The sequence below is a fragment of the Sycon ciliatum genome, chromosome 7 (assembly GCF_964019385.1).
Source record: "Sycon ciliatum chromosome 7, ocSycCili1.1, whole genome shotgun sequence".
Lineage (NCBI taxonomy): Eukaryota > Metazoa > Porifera > Calcarea > Leucosolenida > Sycettidae > Sycon > Sycon ciliatum.
The window spans coordinates 7,609,687-7,630,079 of record NC_088649.1 but is presented as its reverse complement, the minus strand read 5'-3'; the positions used below and the strand labels follow the sequence as shown (position 1 = coordinate 7,630,079).

The 20,393-nt window shown below is 51.3% G+C and overlaps 4 protein-coding genes across 4 annotated transcripts; 2 read left to right on the top strand and 2 right to left on the bottom strand.

Annotated features, from left to right (window-relative positions):
- Positions 1-899: 899 nt before the first annotated feature.
- LOC135820877 (pantetheinase-like) lies at positions 900-3,299 on the bottom strand. Its single transcript, XM_065333922.1, has one exon. It carries the CDS (start codon positions 3,064-3,066, stop codon positions 1,537-1,539), a length of 1,530 nt encoding a protein of 509 aa, XP_065189994.1. The 5' UTR covers positions 3,067-3,299; the 3' UTR covers positions 900-1,536.
- Positions 3,300-3,560: 261 nt separating this feature from the next.
- LOC135820876 (uncharacterized) lies at positions 3,561-6,618 on the top strand. Its single transcript, XM_065333921.1, has 3 exons — positions 3,561-3,747; positions 5,160-5,271; positions 5,584-6,618. The coding sequence occupies exons 1-3, from the start codon at positions 3,675-3,677 to the stop codon at positions 5,672-5,674; spliced, it is 276 nt and encodes a 91-aa protein (XP_065189993.1). The 5' UTR covers positions 3,561-3,674; the 3' UTR covers positions 5,675-6,618.
- Positions 6,619-6,719: 101 nt separating this feature from the next.
- On the top strand, positions 6,720-12,695 carry LOC135820875 (NACHT, LRR and PYD domains-containing protein 12-like). The gene is made up of 2 exons (XM_065333920.1): positions 6,720-10,382; positions 11,151-12,695. Exons 1-2 carry the CDS (start codon positions 7,442-7,444, stop codon positions 11,480-11,482), a joined length of 3,273 nt encoding a protein of 1,090 aa, XP_065189992.1. The 5' UTR covers positions 6,720-7,441; the 3' UTR covers positions 11,483-12,695.
- A 1,986-nt stretch (positions 12,696-14,681) lies between these two features.
- Positions 14,682-17,677, bottom strand: LOC135820874 (uncharacterized). The gene has a single exon (XM_065333919.1). It carries the CDS (start codon positions 17,571-17,573, stop codon positions 14,721-14,723), a length of 2,853 nt encoding a protein of 950 aa, XP_065189991.1. The 5' UTR covers positions 17,574-17,677; the 3' UTR covers positions 14,682-14,720.
- Between the last annotated feature and the right edge of the window lie 2,716 nt (positions 17,678-20,393).

Here is a 20,393-nt window from a genome sequence, read left to right as displayed (position 1 = left end):
GATGATATTATGAAATTATCACTCCCTTAGTATTGACTCCCATAGATTTTTGCCATACCTAAGCAGTCAAATATTCCTGCATATTTCACTCCTTAGGGCTATATTGACTGCTTATATTTGACTGCTTAGGGGTTGCGCAGTTGAACGGTGCCTAGCGCAGCATTGTCACTGCATGAGTAGGTGGTGGTGCAACGGTTGTGCAATCATAAAACCGGAATTCATGAGGTTATCGTTCTGGAATTGAAATACGGACTGTTTGTCGCGATAAATCTAATATTGACTTCGTACTTGGTCAGTATAGGAAATAAAAACCTCGTAAAAGACCTCGGCTTCGCCTCGGTCTTTTACTCAGCTTTTATTTCCTATATTGACCTCGTACTCCGTCAATATTAGATACTTACATGATGATTACTGGGGTGGGCGGGTGGGCACTCTCACTCAACTCTCCGCACAAAGACAAAAGAGGCCGACCCTGCACTCGTCACCTCCTTTCATCCCACGCCGTGCTCCCTCGTACCCGTTCCCGGGTGGACAGAGAACACTACTTCTCTGCTAATCCTTATACTATGACGTCAACCGTATAGAAGTGACATTATAATTATTACTACAGTGGTCCCTCTATAATCCGGCACCATTTGTGCCACGAAAATCTGCTGGATTAGGGAGGGTGCTGGATTAACAAATCTGATTTACTGCTGCAATGTGCATGAAGAGGACATTTTGGCTACTGAAAATTGTGCTGGTTTATCGAGGGTGCTGGTTTATCGAGGGTGCTGGTTTATCGAGGGTGCTGGTTTATCGAGGGTGCTGGTTTATAAAGTGCCGGATTAGAGAGGGACGACTGTACATGTACACCCTCCTTAAAAGCACCATAGCCATCAAACAATTGCAATGCAATGTAACAGTCATGGTCTAATACTTCGAAGTAGAACACAATTCAAGTAGTGAAAATAATTGCATGAAAGGGAAGAATGTGATAAGTAAATCGGAACCCTACTCAAATACAACAAAATTCAATGAAGCGAGCACCGTCATGGAATGAGAATGCCACGCACTCTCAGCAGTACTTCGAAGTACATGTACTAATAATCCACTACCAATTCAGATTCAATGCCTAGTGGGTAATCTAGCCATCATCTAGGTAGAGCAGAGAGCATACCGGAATGTGAGATGGTATAATCAATTAAAAGTTTAAAACCAGCTGACACACACACACACACACACACACACACACAAACACACACACTATTACAACTACTGCTAACTGTTAGCAGCATGACTGCCCGGATGGGCAAGTGTCACCCCTATGAAAAGGGGACCGGAAAACAAGAGTCGGATCACAAGCAGGATCGCGAATGTCTGGCTAGGTCCTGCTGCCGGCGGAAATTGCATTTACAAGACACATACACACACACACACGCACACACACAGATTAAAAATTGGCATAAAACAGGATCATCGTATACATGTACTTCTCAAAAAGTGCCAACAAACATCACAAGAGATTACAAACCGTTCGTAATCTCTACACATCTACTATCTGGCCGTAAGGGCTGGATGGGCAAAGAACCCAACAGCTGACACAGCAAGAGGTGACTTGATGCGTAGAGACCAGACGTTCTCCGCCGCACGTCGCACCGCCACGTCCGTTGCCATGTCAACAAGCGACGCTCCGGAAGTCATGACAACCGGGTACAGTCTCGTCTCGTCGACCGACTTGTCAAAGCGCGCCGACACGGAGAGGTGCGTGAAGCGCGACTGCACGGTCGCCGTGGGTGACGAGTTTGAACATGACGACACGAGGCCGTCAAAGCACTTGATGACGGCGCACGTTTGCGCCCAGAATGTCACCGGTTGCCGGGGCTTCGTTCCGTTGAACACGCCCAGGGCAAAGTGCTCGCCGAACAACCCAGAAGAAATGGTCGCGTTGTCAAACTGATACGTCACCAAGCAGCAGAACGCTCCTTCGCACACCTCCAACGAGCTAGCATGCCGCGAAAGGAACTCGTACTTGTACGGCGTTTCGGCCTTGAACCTCTCCGCTGTAGTGCTGTCCATTGCTACTAATGGTAGCGGTTCCAGTCGTTCAGCAACAGCACTGTGGCGAGCTTGACCGCTGACCAGATCGGCCGAGAGTAGCTTGGCGCTGATGCTGGGATCGCCGGCGCGCTCAATGTAGGTCTGCAGGGGGTTTCCCCCGGCTGCGTACACGCCGCTGCCGGTGAACCTGAACGCGGGCAAGTGGGCGTTGGCGGCGATCACGTTCACGCCTAGCATGGCCGAGAAGCTCTGCTGTATGCCGGTGCTGTACAGCAGCGGGCCGGCGTTCATCCAGGCCGTGGGGAACGCCAGCTCCGTGGCGCCGTGCGCCAGAACGTTCTGCTGGCACGGCGCCGGGAACAGGATGTCGTAGCACGTGCACAGGCCGAACGTGACGCCGAACGAGGTGCGAAACACGGGCGCGTGCTCTGGGTGCGCCGAGCCCGGCGTGAACTGCTGCTCGAAAAACAAATGCTCCTTGTGATACTTCATCAGCAGGCGGCCGTCGGTGTCAAATGCCACGTCAGTATTATACAGGTGTCCCGTGGCAACGTCCTTATCGGCCATGTTTGCCACGACAACCGTGCCGTACTTGATCGCCATGCAGCTGAGGCGGCGCAGCACAGGAGTGGCGGTCGCACTCTCAGCCTCGGCGCAGGGAACAACCCGCTGCCTCACGATACGCGTAAGGTTCGGCATCGGCTCGGCATAGAACTCCATCTTGGATACCAACAGACCCGTGATGCCATCCTCAGGGAACACGATAATCTGCGCAGTGCCTGCTCTGCTGAAGGCTTCTGTGGCCGACTCGAAATCAGCAAGGTTCTGCATCATGATGTCCAGCGCACCGGATCTGCTCACTGGCAATCCCTGGTGTGGCTCGTGTTCGTACGCGGCGGCGCGGTACTTGATGCCGCCGCCGCCCTCACCCACAGCTACCACATTATGCTCTCTACTGCTTGCAGTAGCAGCAATGAAGGTTGCCGATAGGCAAGCGTAAAGCAAGCAAATACTGCCAAGCGCCATTTTAGTGAATGTTCTTAGGAATTATTTGAAACTTACTTTCAAACTATTTTTGTATGTTTACTGACGCGACCACGGCAGTAGGCCGTACCGTCAGCTACTGGAAGTTGGCACACGGTCTTCCTCACAAGCCTGAACAATTGGCCTCTATCCTATCTTCGCGTCCACGAGCTCGGAAAAGACTTCCATCGCTTTTGGTGTGTTGGTTGTGAATGTGTGCGGCCATGCAGTTCTCTGTGTTGACTGTTGTCCGCGCGAGAATCGCGTCGCGATCCGATGAAAACGAAAAAAGAGATTTTTGGATTGAGCAATCAATCATTCAAACAAAACACGACGTACACGTAGTCACGATCACGTACACACAAAGGTCAGATGATGTCATACCGAAGACGAGAAAGAATAATCTACACGTCAGTCGCGTGACCTGCATGCAGGAATGACGCCACCAATCAATCAAAAGCTCAGTTTTATTTTGGTGAGAAACGAAAAACGAAAAACATTCATTTTGATTGAGCAAAATAGTAACTTGTTTGTCGGTTTGTTTGTCGCATTGTTTTCTGCACTGCATTCCCTGCCTGACTTCTGGGTTGCTGAGTTCAAATTTCATAGTAATGGCGCTTTCCAGAACACCTCGCAACAAGGTGACTCCTCCGCTGAAGGGCAGCTTCCCACTGGATCATGACGGTAAGAACTAACATGGGGCTGAAAATGTGCACTGCAAAGATGATCCACGTAGATCTACGTAACGTGTGTCGTTCACTGCATGTTTCTGAATTAATGATAATCAGGAGTCCAATGACTGGAAAAAGAAGTCAGCATCGTAAAAACTATAATATCAGGAGTCCAATGACTGGAAAAAGAAGTCAGCATCGTAAAAACTATAATATCAGGAGTCCAATGACTGGAAAAAGAAGTCAGCATCGTAAAAATAGAAAAGAAAAAAATATTTCTTTAGTCACCTCTCTACATGCCGAGTTCCCATGTCGGTCTTGCTAAGCACTCTCACAAGTCTAATTTTCAAGTTGCCAAACCCTCTGTAAGTGTACATGTAGTGGTATGAAACCTTGGTTTGGTATCTAAGAGAAACCCTATCGGACTCAGAAGAGGCAACCATTATAGGGTAGTATCAAGAGTCAATAACCCCCAGAGTGTGCAACGCGCGATAGGGTCTTGTCACGACTCATTTTCAACATTACGTCATTTTCATGTACATTTTCATGTAGCGAATGGTGCGGCCTGCACGCGCAGCTACATGAAAACGACGTAATGTTGAAAACGAGTCGTGTCAGAGATTTGTGTGGCGTTGCACACTCAGGGGGTTATGGACTCTTGGTAGTATGTTGATGTTAGTGGATGGGTTGGACTATTACTGTAAACCTTCCAGTAGCCACGTCACTATTTCGTTCGCGATCTCTCAGAAGCAGCGAGTTTACGATGGCGAATGTTTGCGGAGCGCTGTGGCCACACGTACAGTACGCGCACTGTTGAGGTTTGCTTTCACGTTAGTGATATCGCACACTAGCAGAACGAATACAGCGCAAACATAAGGCAGTTTTCAGTACTAGTACCGTAAAAGCCTCTGTATACGCCCACTCGAAATTACGCCCACCCTCCGTGTACACGCCCAGTCAGGGGCAGTCAACACTTTTGTTTCAAAATAGCGCCCATGCCCATGTATACGCCCAGGTATGGCGGCAACACCAGTACATGTACAGGTACTGATACCCAATACTTACGGCTATCCCTATTCCAAGTATACGCCCGGTTCCAATATAACGCCCGTGCCCTTGTATACGCCCAGGAAATCGAGGCTGCTATTCTATACGCCCGGGGCCTATACACAGGCTTTTACGGTATCCAGGTTTTTTGTTCACAAAACTTCACTTCAAACTGTATTCAGGTTTTTTGTTCACAAAACTTCACTTCAAACTGTATTCAGGTTTTTTGTTCACAAAACTTCACTTCAAACTGTATTACAGTGTTTCCTCCATGGTTGAGCCAAGCTTGTACCTGATCTGTGCACTAAGTATTGACTTTCAACCCCATGTTTTCTCTTCTCGCCTGGTGTTGTGTGTTGCCCCTGTTTGCTGCTGCAGGGGAATGCAAGGATCGTATGCGCGACTACATGGAATGCCTCAAGAAGACCAGCCAGAACAGCAGGGCGTGTCGCGAAGAATCGCGGCAATACCTTGCCTGCCGAATGGAGAAGTACGTGCCTGTGTTTGTTGTTTCGTGTCGGCTTTCTCTCCTGCTGTCGAGCGCTGTCGTTGACTTGTTGGCGTGTCGCGATGCCGTGTGCATTGAGGCGAGTTGTTTCTGTGCAACACCGAGGTTTATTTAGTACACGGTGGATTTCTTTAGAAAAATTACTTGACAGCTGTTTGAAGAACTTGTTTTGATGGGCTATCATGTTGTAAGTTTTTTTCATTATTATATGCTGCAATGCAAATTTGAATGATCACCATACGGTCTTCACTGAATCCAATATCTGCATCTGTCCTGTTTCTCGTTAATCTTCAGGGACTTGATGACCAAAGAGCCGCTGGACACTCTGGGGTTCAAAGACCTCAAGCCACTGCCCTCTGAAAATCAGCCACAGAACAAGAGCTAAGTGACGCTAGACCAGTCTTCTCCGCCTTACCGCTGATGCCTACGACGTTTGCCAGGAAGTGACGAGTCGGGCGTAGCACAGCTCGCTGTGATTCACCACGGCACTCCATAAGCCTAGCTGCGTAGCGCGTGTTGCATTGGCTCCAGGGGCACTGTCACACAGAGGGATGGAAGCTGTTGCAATCACGCCCGTAGGGCAGAGACAGAGACACCTACTTCATCTTCCGCGCGTTTGATTTTTCAGACTTTCGGAAATTCACAGAGAACATGTGCGGTCTCCTAACTCTCCTTGCTGTCCAGTAGTTTCTGCAAGACTGCGAGCAAAGCGCTGCCGTTTCCAGGCCAAGGGGACAGCAAGCCATGGTGGCCCTGTGTGGTTCCGTGTCACCTGTGGGCCACTTGACCCCCCGGGACTACGCAATGTTTGGTGCCCTGCGTTGTCTTGTCTGCTCGTTTCCGCTGTGCTAACTGATAGCACTGGGAAGCTTGGAGGGCTGTTCTAGCCTGCAGCAGGTTAAACAGTGCGTTGTCCAGATTGTATATTATGTACTTGCTGGTGTGGTGGTGCTCTGCAGACACTGGTGTCAGTGTCGCTGTCGCTCTTTGCTGTATGATCTACATCCCAATATACCGTGCTGCTCCTTATGCTATCCAGATGTGTGTGTGTGTGTGTGTGTGTGTGTGTGTGTGTGTGTGTGTGTGTGCGCGCGCGTGCGTGTGTGTGCGGACGCGCGTGTGTGTGTCTGTGTGTGTGGGACTTTGCCTCCTTGCTATCCAGTATCCGCTTCGTAGTTTATATTTTTCTTTTTTTTGGTGGTGGCTCACTTGTTTTGTCAGCTGGCTGAAGAACGCTCCGCCCGACCATTCACCTCGTCTTATTTATCTGCTGGAAATATTGACATAGCTATTTTTGTATTGCTGAGATGCATATCAACAACATGTTTACCTTGCGTTCACATAGGGAGGGGTGTGGTAATCATTGGTCATGCTGTACGGGTCGTTCGTCGAGCTCTATTTCCCGTGTTGAACCGTCGAATTACTGTATTACCCAACTGCATGCACTGCAAAGAAATCAGATGAATGGTGCCAGGATCGGCCAGGGGCTCGACATATGATAACGTCCGTCTGCATTTCCCGTGTACTATTGCATGGTTTGTGGCAACCTTTTTGTTCCTCATATATATTCTGAGTTATCGTCACATTGCAATGCAACATTCGCAAGCACGGCACGATGCGCTGCAGGATAACCGTACATGCTAGTAATATTATAATAATGATTATAATAATTATTATGGAACAACTGTGTGAGAATGAAGACCACGGCATGGCTGTAGGACTGGTCCTTTGTGTCGCTGCGTAAAATCATTCGCCTCGTGATCTGGTCGGCCGACACCGTCGCGTCATAGCTAGCTAGACATACTCACATAGGCTGAATTTTTCGTAGCCTAAAAATTATTACAAAAATCACAGTAAAAAAAACAGCAACAAGATCTGGATGTGCGTACATGTACGAGTAGATCTACGAGAAACGAAAGCAGTTTATCGTTCTCCGGTCTCAGAGAAGCCAAATGCAGGCTAGCAGTGCTACAGTCGTGGAGTAGTCGCGTCAGGATTGTTGGCGTGTCGATAGGCTCATGGATGTCCCAACTCTGCAGTAGCGTGAAAGGAAATGTGTCGATACATCGGCATGATCTAGGATAGCCGCTCCGGACGGTGTGGGCCGCAGCCACCGAATCAATCGCCGTTGAATTCACGAAGCGACCAAAATATGGAGCCATGGCAGGACCGCTGGATAGAGCGCTACCGACCGAGAATCCTGGCTGCTGCCGAGGAGAGTGGTGCGTACATGCCCGAGGCCATAGCGGAGTATCTCAACGAGTGCGGCTTCATCGGCGATGCGCAGCAAGAGTCGTACGACGTGATCATGACGTCCGATTCATCCGCGCGGCAGAAATGCGAGCAGCTGTTCGAGCTGTTGGCGCGCATCGACGAGGTGGGAGCGTTCGATGACTTCCAGGATGCACTGCGGCAAAACCATGAGACGTCTATTCTGGCCGTGACGGAGAGCCAGAAGGATCTGCTGCGATTGGCCGAGACGGAGTCGCTGGGCGAATCCACGTCGGAACTGGCGACGATCACGGACGAGAAGCGCGTGCCGGACTGCGTGCTGCGAGCGTCGGAGAGTCTGCGGCATTCGTACGTGAAGCGCCGATTGCGTGTTGGTGCGCAGCGAGGCGGTGGCGGTGGTGGCGGGGGAAAATTGGACGACACGTACGTTGACGTGACGATAATCACCGACGAGGACCTAGCCGAGATGTTCCACCATAACCGTTCGCCGAGTGTCGTCGCGTCCAGGAGCAGTCGCCTGAAGACGCAGGTGCTGCCGAAAAGCGTCCCCAGCTCGCGATCCAGTACACCTCCATTGTCTCGGCACAACACCGGTCTGGACCACGTGTTCAAGCACTTGACGGGGTCGCTGAAGAAAGTACGACTGGAGTTGCTGTTTACACCGACTGACGACGAGCTGGAGGATGCAGATGACTGGCCTCGCCGTGTGCTGGCCGTGGCAAGCGCTGGCTGCGGCAAAACCGTCCTGTTCACGATCAAGATACCGCACGACTGGGCGAGTGGCGACCTCTGGGCGGCGCACTTCGATCTGCTGTGCGTGGTACAGTTGAACGACGTCGCGGCACGCTCGGCTCACAACACCGAGGAGCTGCTGCAACTGGCCACTCTGGGCCTGACGGCGGCCGAGCAGGCAGAGCTGGCGCAGTACGTGCACGCGCACCCGGAGCGCGTCTGCCTGATCCTGGACGGCTTGGACGAGTGCCACGTGTACGAGTGCAGTCTGTTCGTGCAGCAGGTCATCTACGATCAGTGCCCGTGTCTGGCCGGCATGCGGGTGATCATCACGTCGCGACCGTGCATCGCCACCAGCGTGCTTACGCAGCGAGCGCGGGTCGATCGCCGTCTGGAGATCATCGGCTTCACTCACAGCAGCGTGTACGACTTTGTCCGCAAGTACCTGACGGGCGAGGCCGCCGATGGAATGCTCAGGGAGCTGAAGGTACGACCGGATATCGTCAGCGTCATGTCGGTGCCGTTCTTCGCCCGCCTGACCTGCGACATGTACCAGCAGACGGCGTCGCTGCCGCAGTGCACCACCGAGATCTTTGAAACGGTCACGCTGAGCATCCTGCGTTCGTCGGCGTCCGCCGAGCAGTCTGCGTTCGCCACGCTGGAGCAGGTTCCCGGCGAGCTGAGGGACGCGCTGGACAGCCTGTGCGCGTTCGCGTACAAGATGCTGCGACGTCGCGTCACCGTGTTCGGCCAGAACGAGCTGCAGGCGGCCGGAGTGAGCGAGGTGGGAATCACGCTAGGCTTCCTTGTGCAGTCCGATGCCATTAATGCGCTGGGCTTTGCGCAGTTCCGCTTCAGCCACCTGACGCTGCAGGAGTTCCTGGCTGCGCTGCACATTCGCTCCCGGCAGCTGAGTGCGTCCACCCTGTCATCTCTGTTCCTGGAGGTGGGCACGTTCGACGGGCAGTACCACACGTTCTGGCACTTCGTCGCCGGCTTATCGGAGCCGGAGATCGCGGAGGCACTGGCCGAGTCCGCTCTGTTCTACCACGTGCCCGCTCACAACACGTCATCGGACAACCCACTGTACAGCACACAGCTCAGCCGAATGCAAAGGTCGTCATCCCTGTCCCGCGCCAGTCCGTTGAGTGTGAACACGATACGGCGGTCAATGCGCAGACCTGCTCGTTCCGGCACTCTTCCACCAGTACAGCACGACTCACCGGAGCCTCGGCGACGCCGGCGCTCCAATTCTCTGAGCCACAGCCTGCGGCAGAGTTTCTCCAAGGCGTTCAAGTCGTTCCGCCGTCCGCGCATTCACTTCCACGACAACGACATCACGTTGCCGAGGAAACAGCACGACGAGACGCTGGTGACGAAGCGCAGCCGCACGGATCCGTCTCTCTCCTTACAGCTACTCATCTACAGCTGCTTTCACGAGAACCGGAAAATGCAGGAGCGGCAACACTCATCTGCCAATGGGGCAGCCGGGAAGCAGTGTGACATTGGGGCAGCGGGTGAGTATCATGACAGGGTGCTGGCGCCGTGGAAGGCGCTGGAGCAGAGCATGCTGCACCACGGCATCTCGTTCACCAACCAGAACCTGCAGCTGAGCGAGACGCGCGTCCTGGGCACGGTGCTCCTCCACCACTCGCAGTCTATCCGCAGAGTTACGCTGTCGTCGTGCGGCATCGAGGACCACGGCCTCTGCCAGCTGTTGCCCGGGCTGACACACTGCGCACAGCTGGCCGAACTTCACCTGGCCGATAACTCTCTATCGGCACAGGATATGCACTCGCTGGGTAGCGTCCTGGCCGCCACGGCCAACTCGATGGAGTCGTTTGACGTGTCGCTGAACCCTATCGGTGACGGTGGTATGCGAGAGCTGCTGACCCTGGGCTTGCACGCGTGTCGTACCTTGCAGCATCTTTACCTGCACAAGACTGGCATAACGGGGCAAGACAGCAGCAGCAGCAGCAGCGATGGCGACGGTGGTGGTGGTAGCAGCGCAGGTGGAGGTGGTTGCTGCCAAGCGCTCAATACCGTCCTGCTCCGCTTCACCTGTCTGCGCTCGCTCTGGCTCGACGGCAATAGGCTGGGCGACGCCGGACTGGCTGCCCTGGCAACAGGTAACTTACTGAGGCATGTAGCAAGAAGGATTCATGAGTGTGTGTGTGTGTGTGATCCCCGGTAGCCTAATCGGAAGGGCACTGTCCCGGAAAGACAGGGGTGCTGGGTTCGAATCCCGCTCGTGGATCCTTCCTTTGCAACAGGCACACGCAAAAGCATTTCAAGTGTTTTTATAGTTACCGTATTTTCCGGAGTATAAGCTGCACATTGAACACTCAACATTCACCCGAAAAAGGGGGGTGCGGCTTATACTCCGGTGATCAAATTAACGTTGATAAATAGGGTTAATGTCTGTATTGCATGGCAGAAAAAGGGGGTGCGGCTTATACTCCGGAAAATACGGTACTAGTTCGTGTCTAGTCGCACAAAGTTACAAACTTCCTCCGGAAATAATAATAAGAAAAAACTGTGGGACAATGTTGTTTACATTCCAAGGAGTTGTGCTTTTAAGAAAGTTGGTTCCGTGTGCGTTCATGCGCGCGCGCGCGTGTGTGTGTGTGTGTGTGTGTGTGTGTGTGTGTGTGTGTGTGTGTGTGTGTGTGCTGTTGTGTGTGTGTGTGTGTGTGCCCGTGCTGTTGTGTGTGTGTGTGTGTGTGTGTGTGTGTGTGTGTGTGTGTGTGTGTGTGTGTGTGTGTGTGTGTGTACGCCCATCGCCTCTGGCGATGGGTGTCCAATGGTCCAATGGTGTGTGTGTGTGTGTGTGTGTGTGTGTGTGTGTGTGTGTGTGTGTTCGTGCGTGCTGTTGTGTGTGTTCTACTCTGGTCCAGGTCTTCAGCGTTGCTCACGTCTATCCGTCTTACACCTGGGCAGTACAGGCCTGACTGCGGAGTGCTTTGCCACTCTGAACTGCATCCTGCCGGAGCAAGGCGAGCTCAAGGAACTCTACCTGAATGGGAACGACTTCACGACGGTCGAAGGCGAGGACGCCGTTAGCGACAGCGTGGAGAGTTTGTACGCCAACCTGACTCAGGTGTCGAGTGAGTATCGGAACTGGCGTGCGCTCGTCCTGCCGAAGGGTTCCCCGACGTGGCTGCACTCACAGCTGGCCACGTTTCAGAGTAAACACCCAAAGCACTTACCCATCTTGCAGTGCGCTTAGGTTAGCCATGCAGCCCTGTACCACCAGCCTCTCCACAGGCACTCTACTGGTCGCGCAGTGTGTGTAGGTCAGCCATGCAGCCCTGTACCACCAGCCTCTCCACAGGCACTCTACTGGCCGCGCAGTGTGTGTAGGTCAGCCATACAGCCCTGTACCACCAGCCTCTCCACAGGCACTCTACTGGTCGTGCAGTGTGTGTAGGTCAGCCATGCAGCCCTGTACCACCGGCCTCTCCACAGGCACTCTACTGGTCGTGCAGTGTGTGTAGGTCAGCCATGCAGCCCTGTACCACCGGCCTCTCCACAGGCACTCTACTGGTCGTGCAGTGTGTGTAGGTCAGCCATGCAGCCCTGTACCACCAGCCTCTCCACGGCCACAGGCACTCTACTGGTCGTGCAGTGCAGGCCATGCAGGCTGTTATACCGCCGGCCTCTCCGCAAGAACTCTCCTGGACACACTGTACACGTAGCGGGTCAGCCCAGCATGTAGCCCTAAACCACCAGCCTGTTCACAGTAAGTTACAGGCACTCCACTGGCCACACAGTGTGTCTCAGTCAGCCAGCCCTACCCCGCAGGCACCCCACTAGCTGCACAGTGTATGTCAGTCAGTCAGCCCTACCCCCGGACATTCCACTAGCCACAAACAGTATGTCACCCCTACCCTACATGCAGTGTATCTCAGTCAGTCAGCCCTACCCCCCCCCCCCCCCCCCCCCCCCCCCGGGCATTCCACTAGCCACAAACAGTGTGTCTCAGTCAGCCCTACCCTACATGCAGTGTGTCTCAGTCAGCCAGCCCTACCCCACTGAGGCATTCCACTGACCACACACACATAACAGTGTGTCTGCAACGAGACACGAAGCGTTCCCTCTACTGGCCAGCGATTCACAGTTGAAACAATACTACTTGAGCTGCGTTATCATCAGTTGCAATGCCACTCTGTTGATTTCTATGTCTTCACGTCGCATGCTTGAGACGATCTCATCATGCACTCAGTAATTTGATCCTCGTGCTTTGCCACACACAGACAGCCTTTTTTTGCGCAATTTATTTGACCTGACATGCATGCATGCTTGCCTTTCGTGGTGGGCAAGAAGAGAATAACGATACTATTTTTTCTTATACGATGCACACATAGAAATGAATTAATAATTCATTGTGTTGACTGATGTTGTTTAGTGGCTATTAAAATGGACTATTTTTGTTCAGCGGACTGAACAGGCTACACATATGGGTGTGCACCTACTACTAGTATTACTTCAAGGAATCAGGTGTCAAAAATCCTCAGGCTGCGTGTCCCGGCTATGTGCAGTCAAAGCCAGTCACACAACTCTCACACAACAATGGCACCTGATGCATGGGTGGGGATTTTTCAATCCCGAAACGCTGAGTACAGCAATGGCAAAGGATTTGGTTGTGCCATTGCTCTGCGAGAAGTGTATTCCTTCTAGTACTGAATACAATGCTGCTCAATGAAATCCAGTTGCGTCCCTCGAGTACGCGCCGCGCGTTGCGCAGCCCTGGACCTGCAAACACTGGGCTGCGAAGAGGTGCAAGGCGCAAACTTGAGCGACGCGACTGGATTCCATTGAGCAGGACTGCGTACTAATTAATTTAATTTAGGGGTGAAACGAGTATATCGAATACTCGAGCGCTCGCTGGAAAATTTGAAACGAGCGAATACTCGTTTCGCGAAATACTCAAAGTATTCTATGTACAGTGTATTGAGAGAGTACTCGAGTCCCCAATTTTGGCACTCGTTTCACCCCTAGTACTAATACACGTACTGCACACTTTGGTGCGATACGACCTCTTGTATACAGTACTGTCTGTCGCCGAAGCTGAACGGCCAGGCTAGAATTATTTTACCAAGCACAGCATACCAATGCATATACGGTGACTCGACTAGCGACTGTACATAGAGACTGTAATAGGTGAAAATAAGAACGGCTAGGAGGCTGGCCCACCACCAGCTCTTCGGCGACCGTGTAATCCAGGAAACACAGAAGAGACCAGGAAATGGAGTGAAACCATCGTGTCAGTACAAGACACTCAAAACAATATTAATTTTTGTACTGCAGGCAGTGTTATCAGCATGCATGGCAGCGCTCAAGAATTGAGAAAAGATTGAACAGTTTTTGAAAATTATCTGCTAAATAGACAGGCATCACTGGCAAGGAAAGCCCGTACGGTCAACTCAGCATTTGGCCTGGGCAAGAGAAAAATGGGATTTGCACTGCCCCGCAATAGGCAAGCAGTTAACGGTAGCGGCTGGAAAATCAAGTTCTGTAAAAAAAATGCAATTTTCGTTGTCAAAGAGAATCTGTGCTGGCTGGTGCTGGCTATAACCATGGTAACTGTACAGTGTCACGGTAACAACCAACGCCCTAGACACTCCGGAGAGCACATTCAGGATCATCTACTTCCTCCGCGTCATCGAAATTGTCGCAGTTTGACTAGTGACTTGTCATTTGCTACTGACAACTCCATAAGCTAAGCCATTCAAAACTTATTACACAGTATGATAGTCTGAAGACTAGAGTAACGTTCCAGGACAGTTGGACTGAGAGTTTTCATGCAGAGATGAAGTCCTCATCGTCGCTGATGTCAATGGACGCAAAAATATCGTTCCGAAATATTTCAAGGAAGGTTGAAAGTTGGTTGCGCCTCATCCCAAACGCTGTGACTATCTCCACAGGACAAGAGCTGCTATGCTTGTCGTCTACTAGCTCTGGATGATTTCTACTTCACCACCAACAAAGCCTAGTAAGAATACACGATCGTTGCGAGGTCGGTTGATTGCCGTCGGCGAAATCACCTCGATCTTGAAATGAACTTTTTTTAGCCGTGGCATGCCCATATATTTTAGCTGTGTGGTCACAGCTCATGCAGGTAAGTGTACTATCACGTCCAGGGCGCCCTCTTTTTCAGCATCACTGGTATACCATGGTATGGCACCTGCGCGTGCATCACTAGCACTACGTGTAGAGTCTAAACGGCTCTTGCAGGTACAATCATGTACCATGTGTACTGTGTGTGTCAGCCAGAGCGACAAATTTTATCGCTGTTGCAGGCATCTAGTTTGCTGACCCCTCGATGTTTCTCCAAGCGCTGCCACTTGTTCCACAAAGTCATTCTCACTCCAGCTAAGGTAAAACAGTGATGAGGCTTGAGTGAATGGCCATAAGCACGAGAAATGTGCAGTCTGCAACGCCTGACTGATCTCAGCGAGTCGAAATTACCATCGCAGCGACATCAGCGAAGAAATTGCGTCTAGTTCAAAAATTCCAGCTTCCAATAACAGAAAATAGAACTTTGCCGTCACCCTATACTGATGACTATCGCCTATGTCCGATTTCTTGCCTAAACTGCGACACTTTCGATGACGCGGAGGAAGTAGGAGCGGCTGAAGCTTGGACCGCAACCTGCTGTTATCCCCACACTGTGCAGAAAAGCAGAGAACACTAAGCTTGCTACACTGGCGAACAGCCTGCCTGAACTGGGCTAGTACACGTCGTTCCTCCGATTTAGGACCATACGTGAAGGCATATCCTAGGACGTACAGTCCTTCCAGGTTCCTGTTAGACTGGAGAATGTCCTGAATGGTCGTCAGCGACGCATCAGCACCGAACTCACTCCATAACCCGCAAAGTGTAACAATCCGCAGCTTGCTACATGAACTCAGCGCTCGGCAGACCAAAGCAAAGCCGTCAATGCCGACTTCATTCTGATCTAAACGCACTTCCTCCAGGCTGGACGATGCGGACAAAATGGCTGATGAAAAGACATTACCATCGGTACAGTGATTCTCATTCAAAGAGAGCACACGTACATGCGTGTAGCGTGCCAAGCCATTAAGAATGCAGCGCATAGCACTATTAGCAGTGTTGGACAAACAACCCTGCAGGTACACTTCCGGCACGTCCACGCAAGAATGGGTTGTGAGGAAATGAGCAACGGCGGTGCAATCTAACAGGCTGAGTTTCACAAAATTCAGAATAAAGACGTTAGAGAAGAATGAACAATGCCCATTACAAGATGACATACCTTGATACTGGCAGTGCTCTAGATAAGCTACTAACAAATCAGCTAGGCAACGCCGCTCTACCTTATCCTTCGCAGGACGCGGGCTGGGTGCAGCAGTAGCAGTCGGAGCAGCACCAGATGACGATGGCGTCGATATCTCCGATGTCGCGCTTGTCATCGCATGCTGCTCACAATGCGACGCGGTCCCGGGATCCACTTTACGTACAGCCGACAGGAACACCTCTGCACTCCTCTCCGCTGCCTCGTTCTTCCATACGACTACAAGAGTATCCAGGTACAACTCGTCCGTCAACTCCCTGTCTTGCGGCAGAGCATTGTCGACACGGTGACGGCCACGTCCTTGCCCGGCGGTGCCAACCAGCAGCTGATCGGCGAGCTCTTTTATCTTCTCAATCGACAGCGCCGATTTCAGCACGGCGTGGATACGGTCCACGTCGTTGCTTTGCTTGCCTGGCTGAGAACGGCTCACAATGTCGTCGAGCAGGCGTGTATCAGTCTTGCTGTATGCACGTTGTGCACGGTCACAGATTATACGCCACAGATGCTCCATGATGGCGACTGCGAGCTTTGGCACTGCGAGCGCGATCAGGAAACGCCAGAACATAGTCATGTGACCGCTGTAATGGCCGACTCTCCTCACCAGCCACGCAGCGTCGTTCTCGTCGTTCAGCATCTCGCTGCGCACGTACCAGGCCGCCAAGACCTCCTGAAAGGACAAGTGAGCAAATCGATATTGCCGGTCTTCTGTTGAGCTGGTGCTCTTGTACGTCCTAAGCAATCCTAATTCAATTGCAGGCATGCTTAGTTGTGCCGAACTGACATCCTCCTCGTTGAATACCATCTTTTGCTGAGCTAGCATAGATAGTGCGAAACCAGATAGCTCCTTCAACACTTCAATCTCGTCCATCTTGATGGCGGAAAGCGTCTTGTAGCGCTTGCCCACACGTCGTTCCATGACACGGCGGACAAGCGACTCGTACAGTTCTGTACTGGATGTCGGCAATTTACTACCGTCTGTGTCGTCCATGAACAATTCACAGGCCAGCGCAGCAAACAGAGGTGTGCCCATCAGCGACATTGTGCCCTCTTGTGAGCGGAGCTTCTCCAGCATAGCCTCGCCTTTCACATCGCCCATCACTTTGATCACGTAAGTTTCAACGTCGTCTGGTGAGAATCCAACCACCTCCACTTGCTGTTCATACTCTCCACAATGCGACAGGGTGTGAGCAGCAGTACAGGGTCGAGACGTCACCACTACATGCATATCACCACTACTACGCCTTGTCAACAGTAGATCACGCATGTATTCACTGCAGTTCTTCAACTTGCACTCATCCAGCCCGTCCAGCACAATGCAAAGACGGGACTGGTTGCTGCGAAAGAACCGTGACATCTCCAACAGCTCATCTGTCTCCACATCCAGACTGGAGAATCGACGTGCCAGCAAGTCGCACAAGCTCGTAGCAGTTTGCACCTCGGCACGCCGTAATTCCACTGCCAGCACCAGATCAAACTTTCCACGCCAAAGCTCACCTTTAGACCAGAGGTATTCCAGCATGATCAGAAAGATCGTGGATTTGCCACAGCCAGCGCTTCCAAACGCTAGGACTTTCTTCTTGTTCGCTTCCACGGGTTCTTTGGCACGCACCAATAAACCCGAATCAGCTACCTCATGGTCACAGCCCGGGCTTGTCGTGGCCCCTTGATTGCAAGACCGCTCGTTGGTAGCGGAGAAAATATCTTCCAGTTCAATGCCACGCTCGCGCTCGGCCGAAGCGACCCTTTGTGGCTGAGCCTCTGAGAACAATTCCAACTGGCGTGCTCGTTCAGAACCAGACGAAAAGGACGATGACTCGTTACCGAAAAGCTTGGAAAGTTCGTCCTTTGTCAGCAACGTCAAGTTGACAAAAATGTCTTCCAATGGGATTTTGGCATCGCTGGCAAGGCCACCGCTAATCTGAATACCAGCCTTCTCAACTGCCTTCGCCAGCAAATCACGGGCAGTTCGGACAGAAGCAGGCAACTTTTGCTCGTCGGACGCCATGGGTCACCGGCAGGTTTGCGTCCAAGTAGTTGCGAGGAGCACCAGGCAACAACGTCGTGCAAGGAGACGCTACGATTATTTTACTTGTCTTTGCCTGCATGACACAAGTCATGATGGTACGAATCCGAGGTGGTTGGTGTGCGAAGACGCCGAAGAGGTGACGGTAGAGTCTACGCGCGCCCGGCTAAAGCTGTGTTCACAACTGGCGCGTGGACGCGGTACGCTTGCGCAGTTGCGGTTCATGCGCCCCCAAACGCGCGCTCAGCCTTTCACAAAAAACAGCAATCCGAGTCGTATTTAGCACGGGCGACACCTTCGAGTACTAATTTTTTGACCCCGCCAGTCAAAGTGAAGCTGTGTTCACAACTGGCGCGTGGACGCGGTACGCTTGCGGTTCATGCGCCCCCAAACGCGCGCTCAGCCGTTCACAAAAAACAGCAATCCGAGCCGTATTTAGCGCGTGCGACACCTTCAAGTACTAATTTTTTGACCCCGCCAGTCAAAGTGACTGGCATGTACGCTGATACGCGCCTGATACGCGCTGAAAATTCCAACATGTTGGAAGTTCCATTTCGGCGCGTTTCCGTACGCATGGCGCCCCAAAAGCCAGCAAAAATACGCACAAACGCGTGGTTTCACGCGTACACGCGCCAGTTGTGAACACAGCTTTAGACGTAGTACGTAGTCGTAGACTCTACGTGTTTAGCCAAACAAACTACATCGGTATCGATTGAACTAACCAGTGTTGCTTTGTACATTGCAGATGCTGCGTTGTTTTTTCACCACTAGAAATCCTGCATTTTCAGGTGGACAGTCTGTGGTAATGGACAAGTAAATGGTGGCACTTGGTACATGGTGCACCAGTGCCGGTGATGATGGGCCGCGCCCATGCGCCATGGCATGGGCGCGGCATGAGTAGATCCACACGTACACCATGTACACGAAGCCCGTCTACATGATCATAGCACATTGGAGATTGGATACAACGACAAATCGAGTTTAGCGACAAAATTCTGTTGCCCAAGTCGTTTAGCAAGTCCTTTTTGTAAGATATAGATCGGGTATAACAACCTCGAAAATAACGTTAGATCGAATTATTTACTGAGACGTTTGTGGTGCCCAAACTAAGACCTGAACACAATGACTTTCCTGTATCACAATCAGGCTGATCCGAGTGGCATGCATGCAGGGGACATTATGATTAGGGGGTGTTAGCGTGGGTGGGGGTGTTAGTGTGGGTGGGGTGTTAGCGTGGGTGGGGGTGTTAGCGTGGGTGGGGTGTTAGTGTGGATGGGGCGTTAGCGTGGGTGTGTGTGGGGGGGGGGGGTGTTAGCGTGGGTGGGGGTGTTAGTGTGGATGGGGCGTTGGGGGGGTGTTAGCATGTTAGCATGGGTGGGGGTGTTAGTGTGGGTGGGGTGTTAGCGTGGGTGGGGTGTAGGCCCCGGCGGATAATGCTAGTTATTTTCGGCAATTATGCTACTAGCACTGCTAGTAAAAGTGGCACATTATGCTAGTTTTAATGCTCGTTATGCTCGTTATGCTCAATTTAATGCCACTTTATATGGGGTCAAAAAAGTGTCACGGTCATAGGCACCGGCGGATTATGCCCGCGAAATCATGAAATTATGCTTTCATGGATTCTCGCATTATGCTCGCAAAATCCTCATATTATGCTTTGGCACGCGGGGATACATATTCACTCTGTTGTGATTATGGAAAATTGTGCCTTCTTCGTACTTGCAAGTGGCCATAAGTACAACAAAATACATGAGTATCCCCATACCAAGGTGTCCATGCATACTAGAGATCAACCTGGAAAAGAGAAAACATTACTTCTTCTACTCATTAGTTGACTTCTTTTGCTTTGAAAGATTTTTTCCTTACCTTTGAAAACTGTCATGTTCAACTGTCTTCGTAATCGTCATACTCGTCCAACCGATGTCACCCTAAGGCCAAGTAAAAAAAAAGCTAGATGATCGTCCCCGTCCGCCCCAGTTTTTGTCAGCGCCCCAAGAAATATTTTATTTTTTAAATCGTGAGTTTTTGCCGAAATCGTTGGTTTTTTTACCGATCGCGGATGCAGGAAACATGTGCAATACTTTCTTTACTATATGGACCACATACTACTAGTATATCACAACGTCAGTATCGATCTGCTGAAGAAAGAAAAAGAAAAAAAGAAAAAAAAAGAAAAAAAGAGAAAAAAAACCTTGATGTTGTTGTGTACACTGTGTGCATGAGAGGGTAAAAAGTAAAAAAATAAAAATAAAATCCTCCCGCCCTCCCCGATTTTTCCAAAAAAAAGGACGATCATCTAGTAATTTTTTTTACTCGGCCTAACCCTGCGAATAGATGACTTGCACAAAGATCCGAGCCGCGAGTGAGACGGGGCAAGTGCACCCTGTGCACCCAGGCTACACTGCGGGCACCCTACAGTATACACCGTCTGTAGTGTACTTTTTTTGTCAGCATGAGTGAACGGTGCACGGCATGTACATGATGTACATCACTACATGTACTTGATCAGTACCGTCACTGTCTTCAGAAGCTCATGAGTCATGTGCACTTGTAGGGTTAGTGGAAGTACATGACTGTATATTATGTGAAGAGAAGCCAGGCGTCCAATATACCAACCCAAAATACTCTTGCCATATTTTTCGGTGAAGCAGTTATAAAAAAATTGTCTTACTAAACAACAGTGAGCATAGAAGCAACCTCGATGCACCCAATAATATGGCATCCGGGAACAGCAAGTGTTGCACGAGGATCCCAAGAACACGTCAAGTTCCATGCTACCCGCCGCCATCAAAAGAACGAAGA

Excerpts from the sequence above, each read along its gene's own strand:
- LOC135820877 (XM_065333922.1), bottom strand. The coding sequence starts at position 3,066 with ATGGCGCTTGGCAGTATTTGCTTGCTTTACGCTTGCCTATCGGCAACC.
- LOC135820876 (XM_065333921.1), top strand. The coding sequence starts at position 3,675 with ATGGCGCTTTCCAGAACACCTCGCAACAAGGTGACTCCTCCGCTGAAG. Across the intron at positions 3,748-5,159 it reads CTTCCCACTGGATCATGACG|GGGAATGCAAGGATCGTATG; the intron begins GTAAGAACTAAC and ends TTGCTGCTGCAG. Across the intron at positions 5,272-5,583 it reads CTTGCCTGCCGAATGGAGAA|GGACTTGATGACCAAAGAGC; the intron begins GTACGTGCCTGT and ends GTTAATCTTCAG.
- LOC135820875 (XM_065333920.1), top strand. The coding sequence starts at position 7,442 with ATGGAGCCATGGCAGGACCGCTGGATAGAGCGCTACCGACCGAGAATC. Across the intron at positions 10,383-11,150 it reads ACTGGCTGCCCTGGCAACAG|GTCTTCAGCGTTGCTCACGT; the intron begins GTAACTTACTGA and ends ACTCTGGTCCAG.
- LOC135820874 (XM_065333919.1), bottom strand. The coding sequence starts at position 17,573 with ATGGCGTCCGACGAGCAAAAGTTGCCTGCTTCTGTCCGAACTGCCCGT.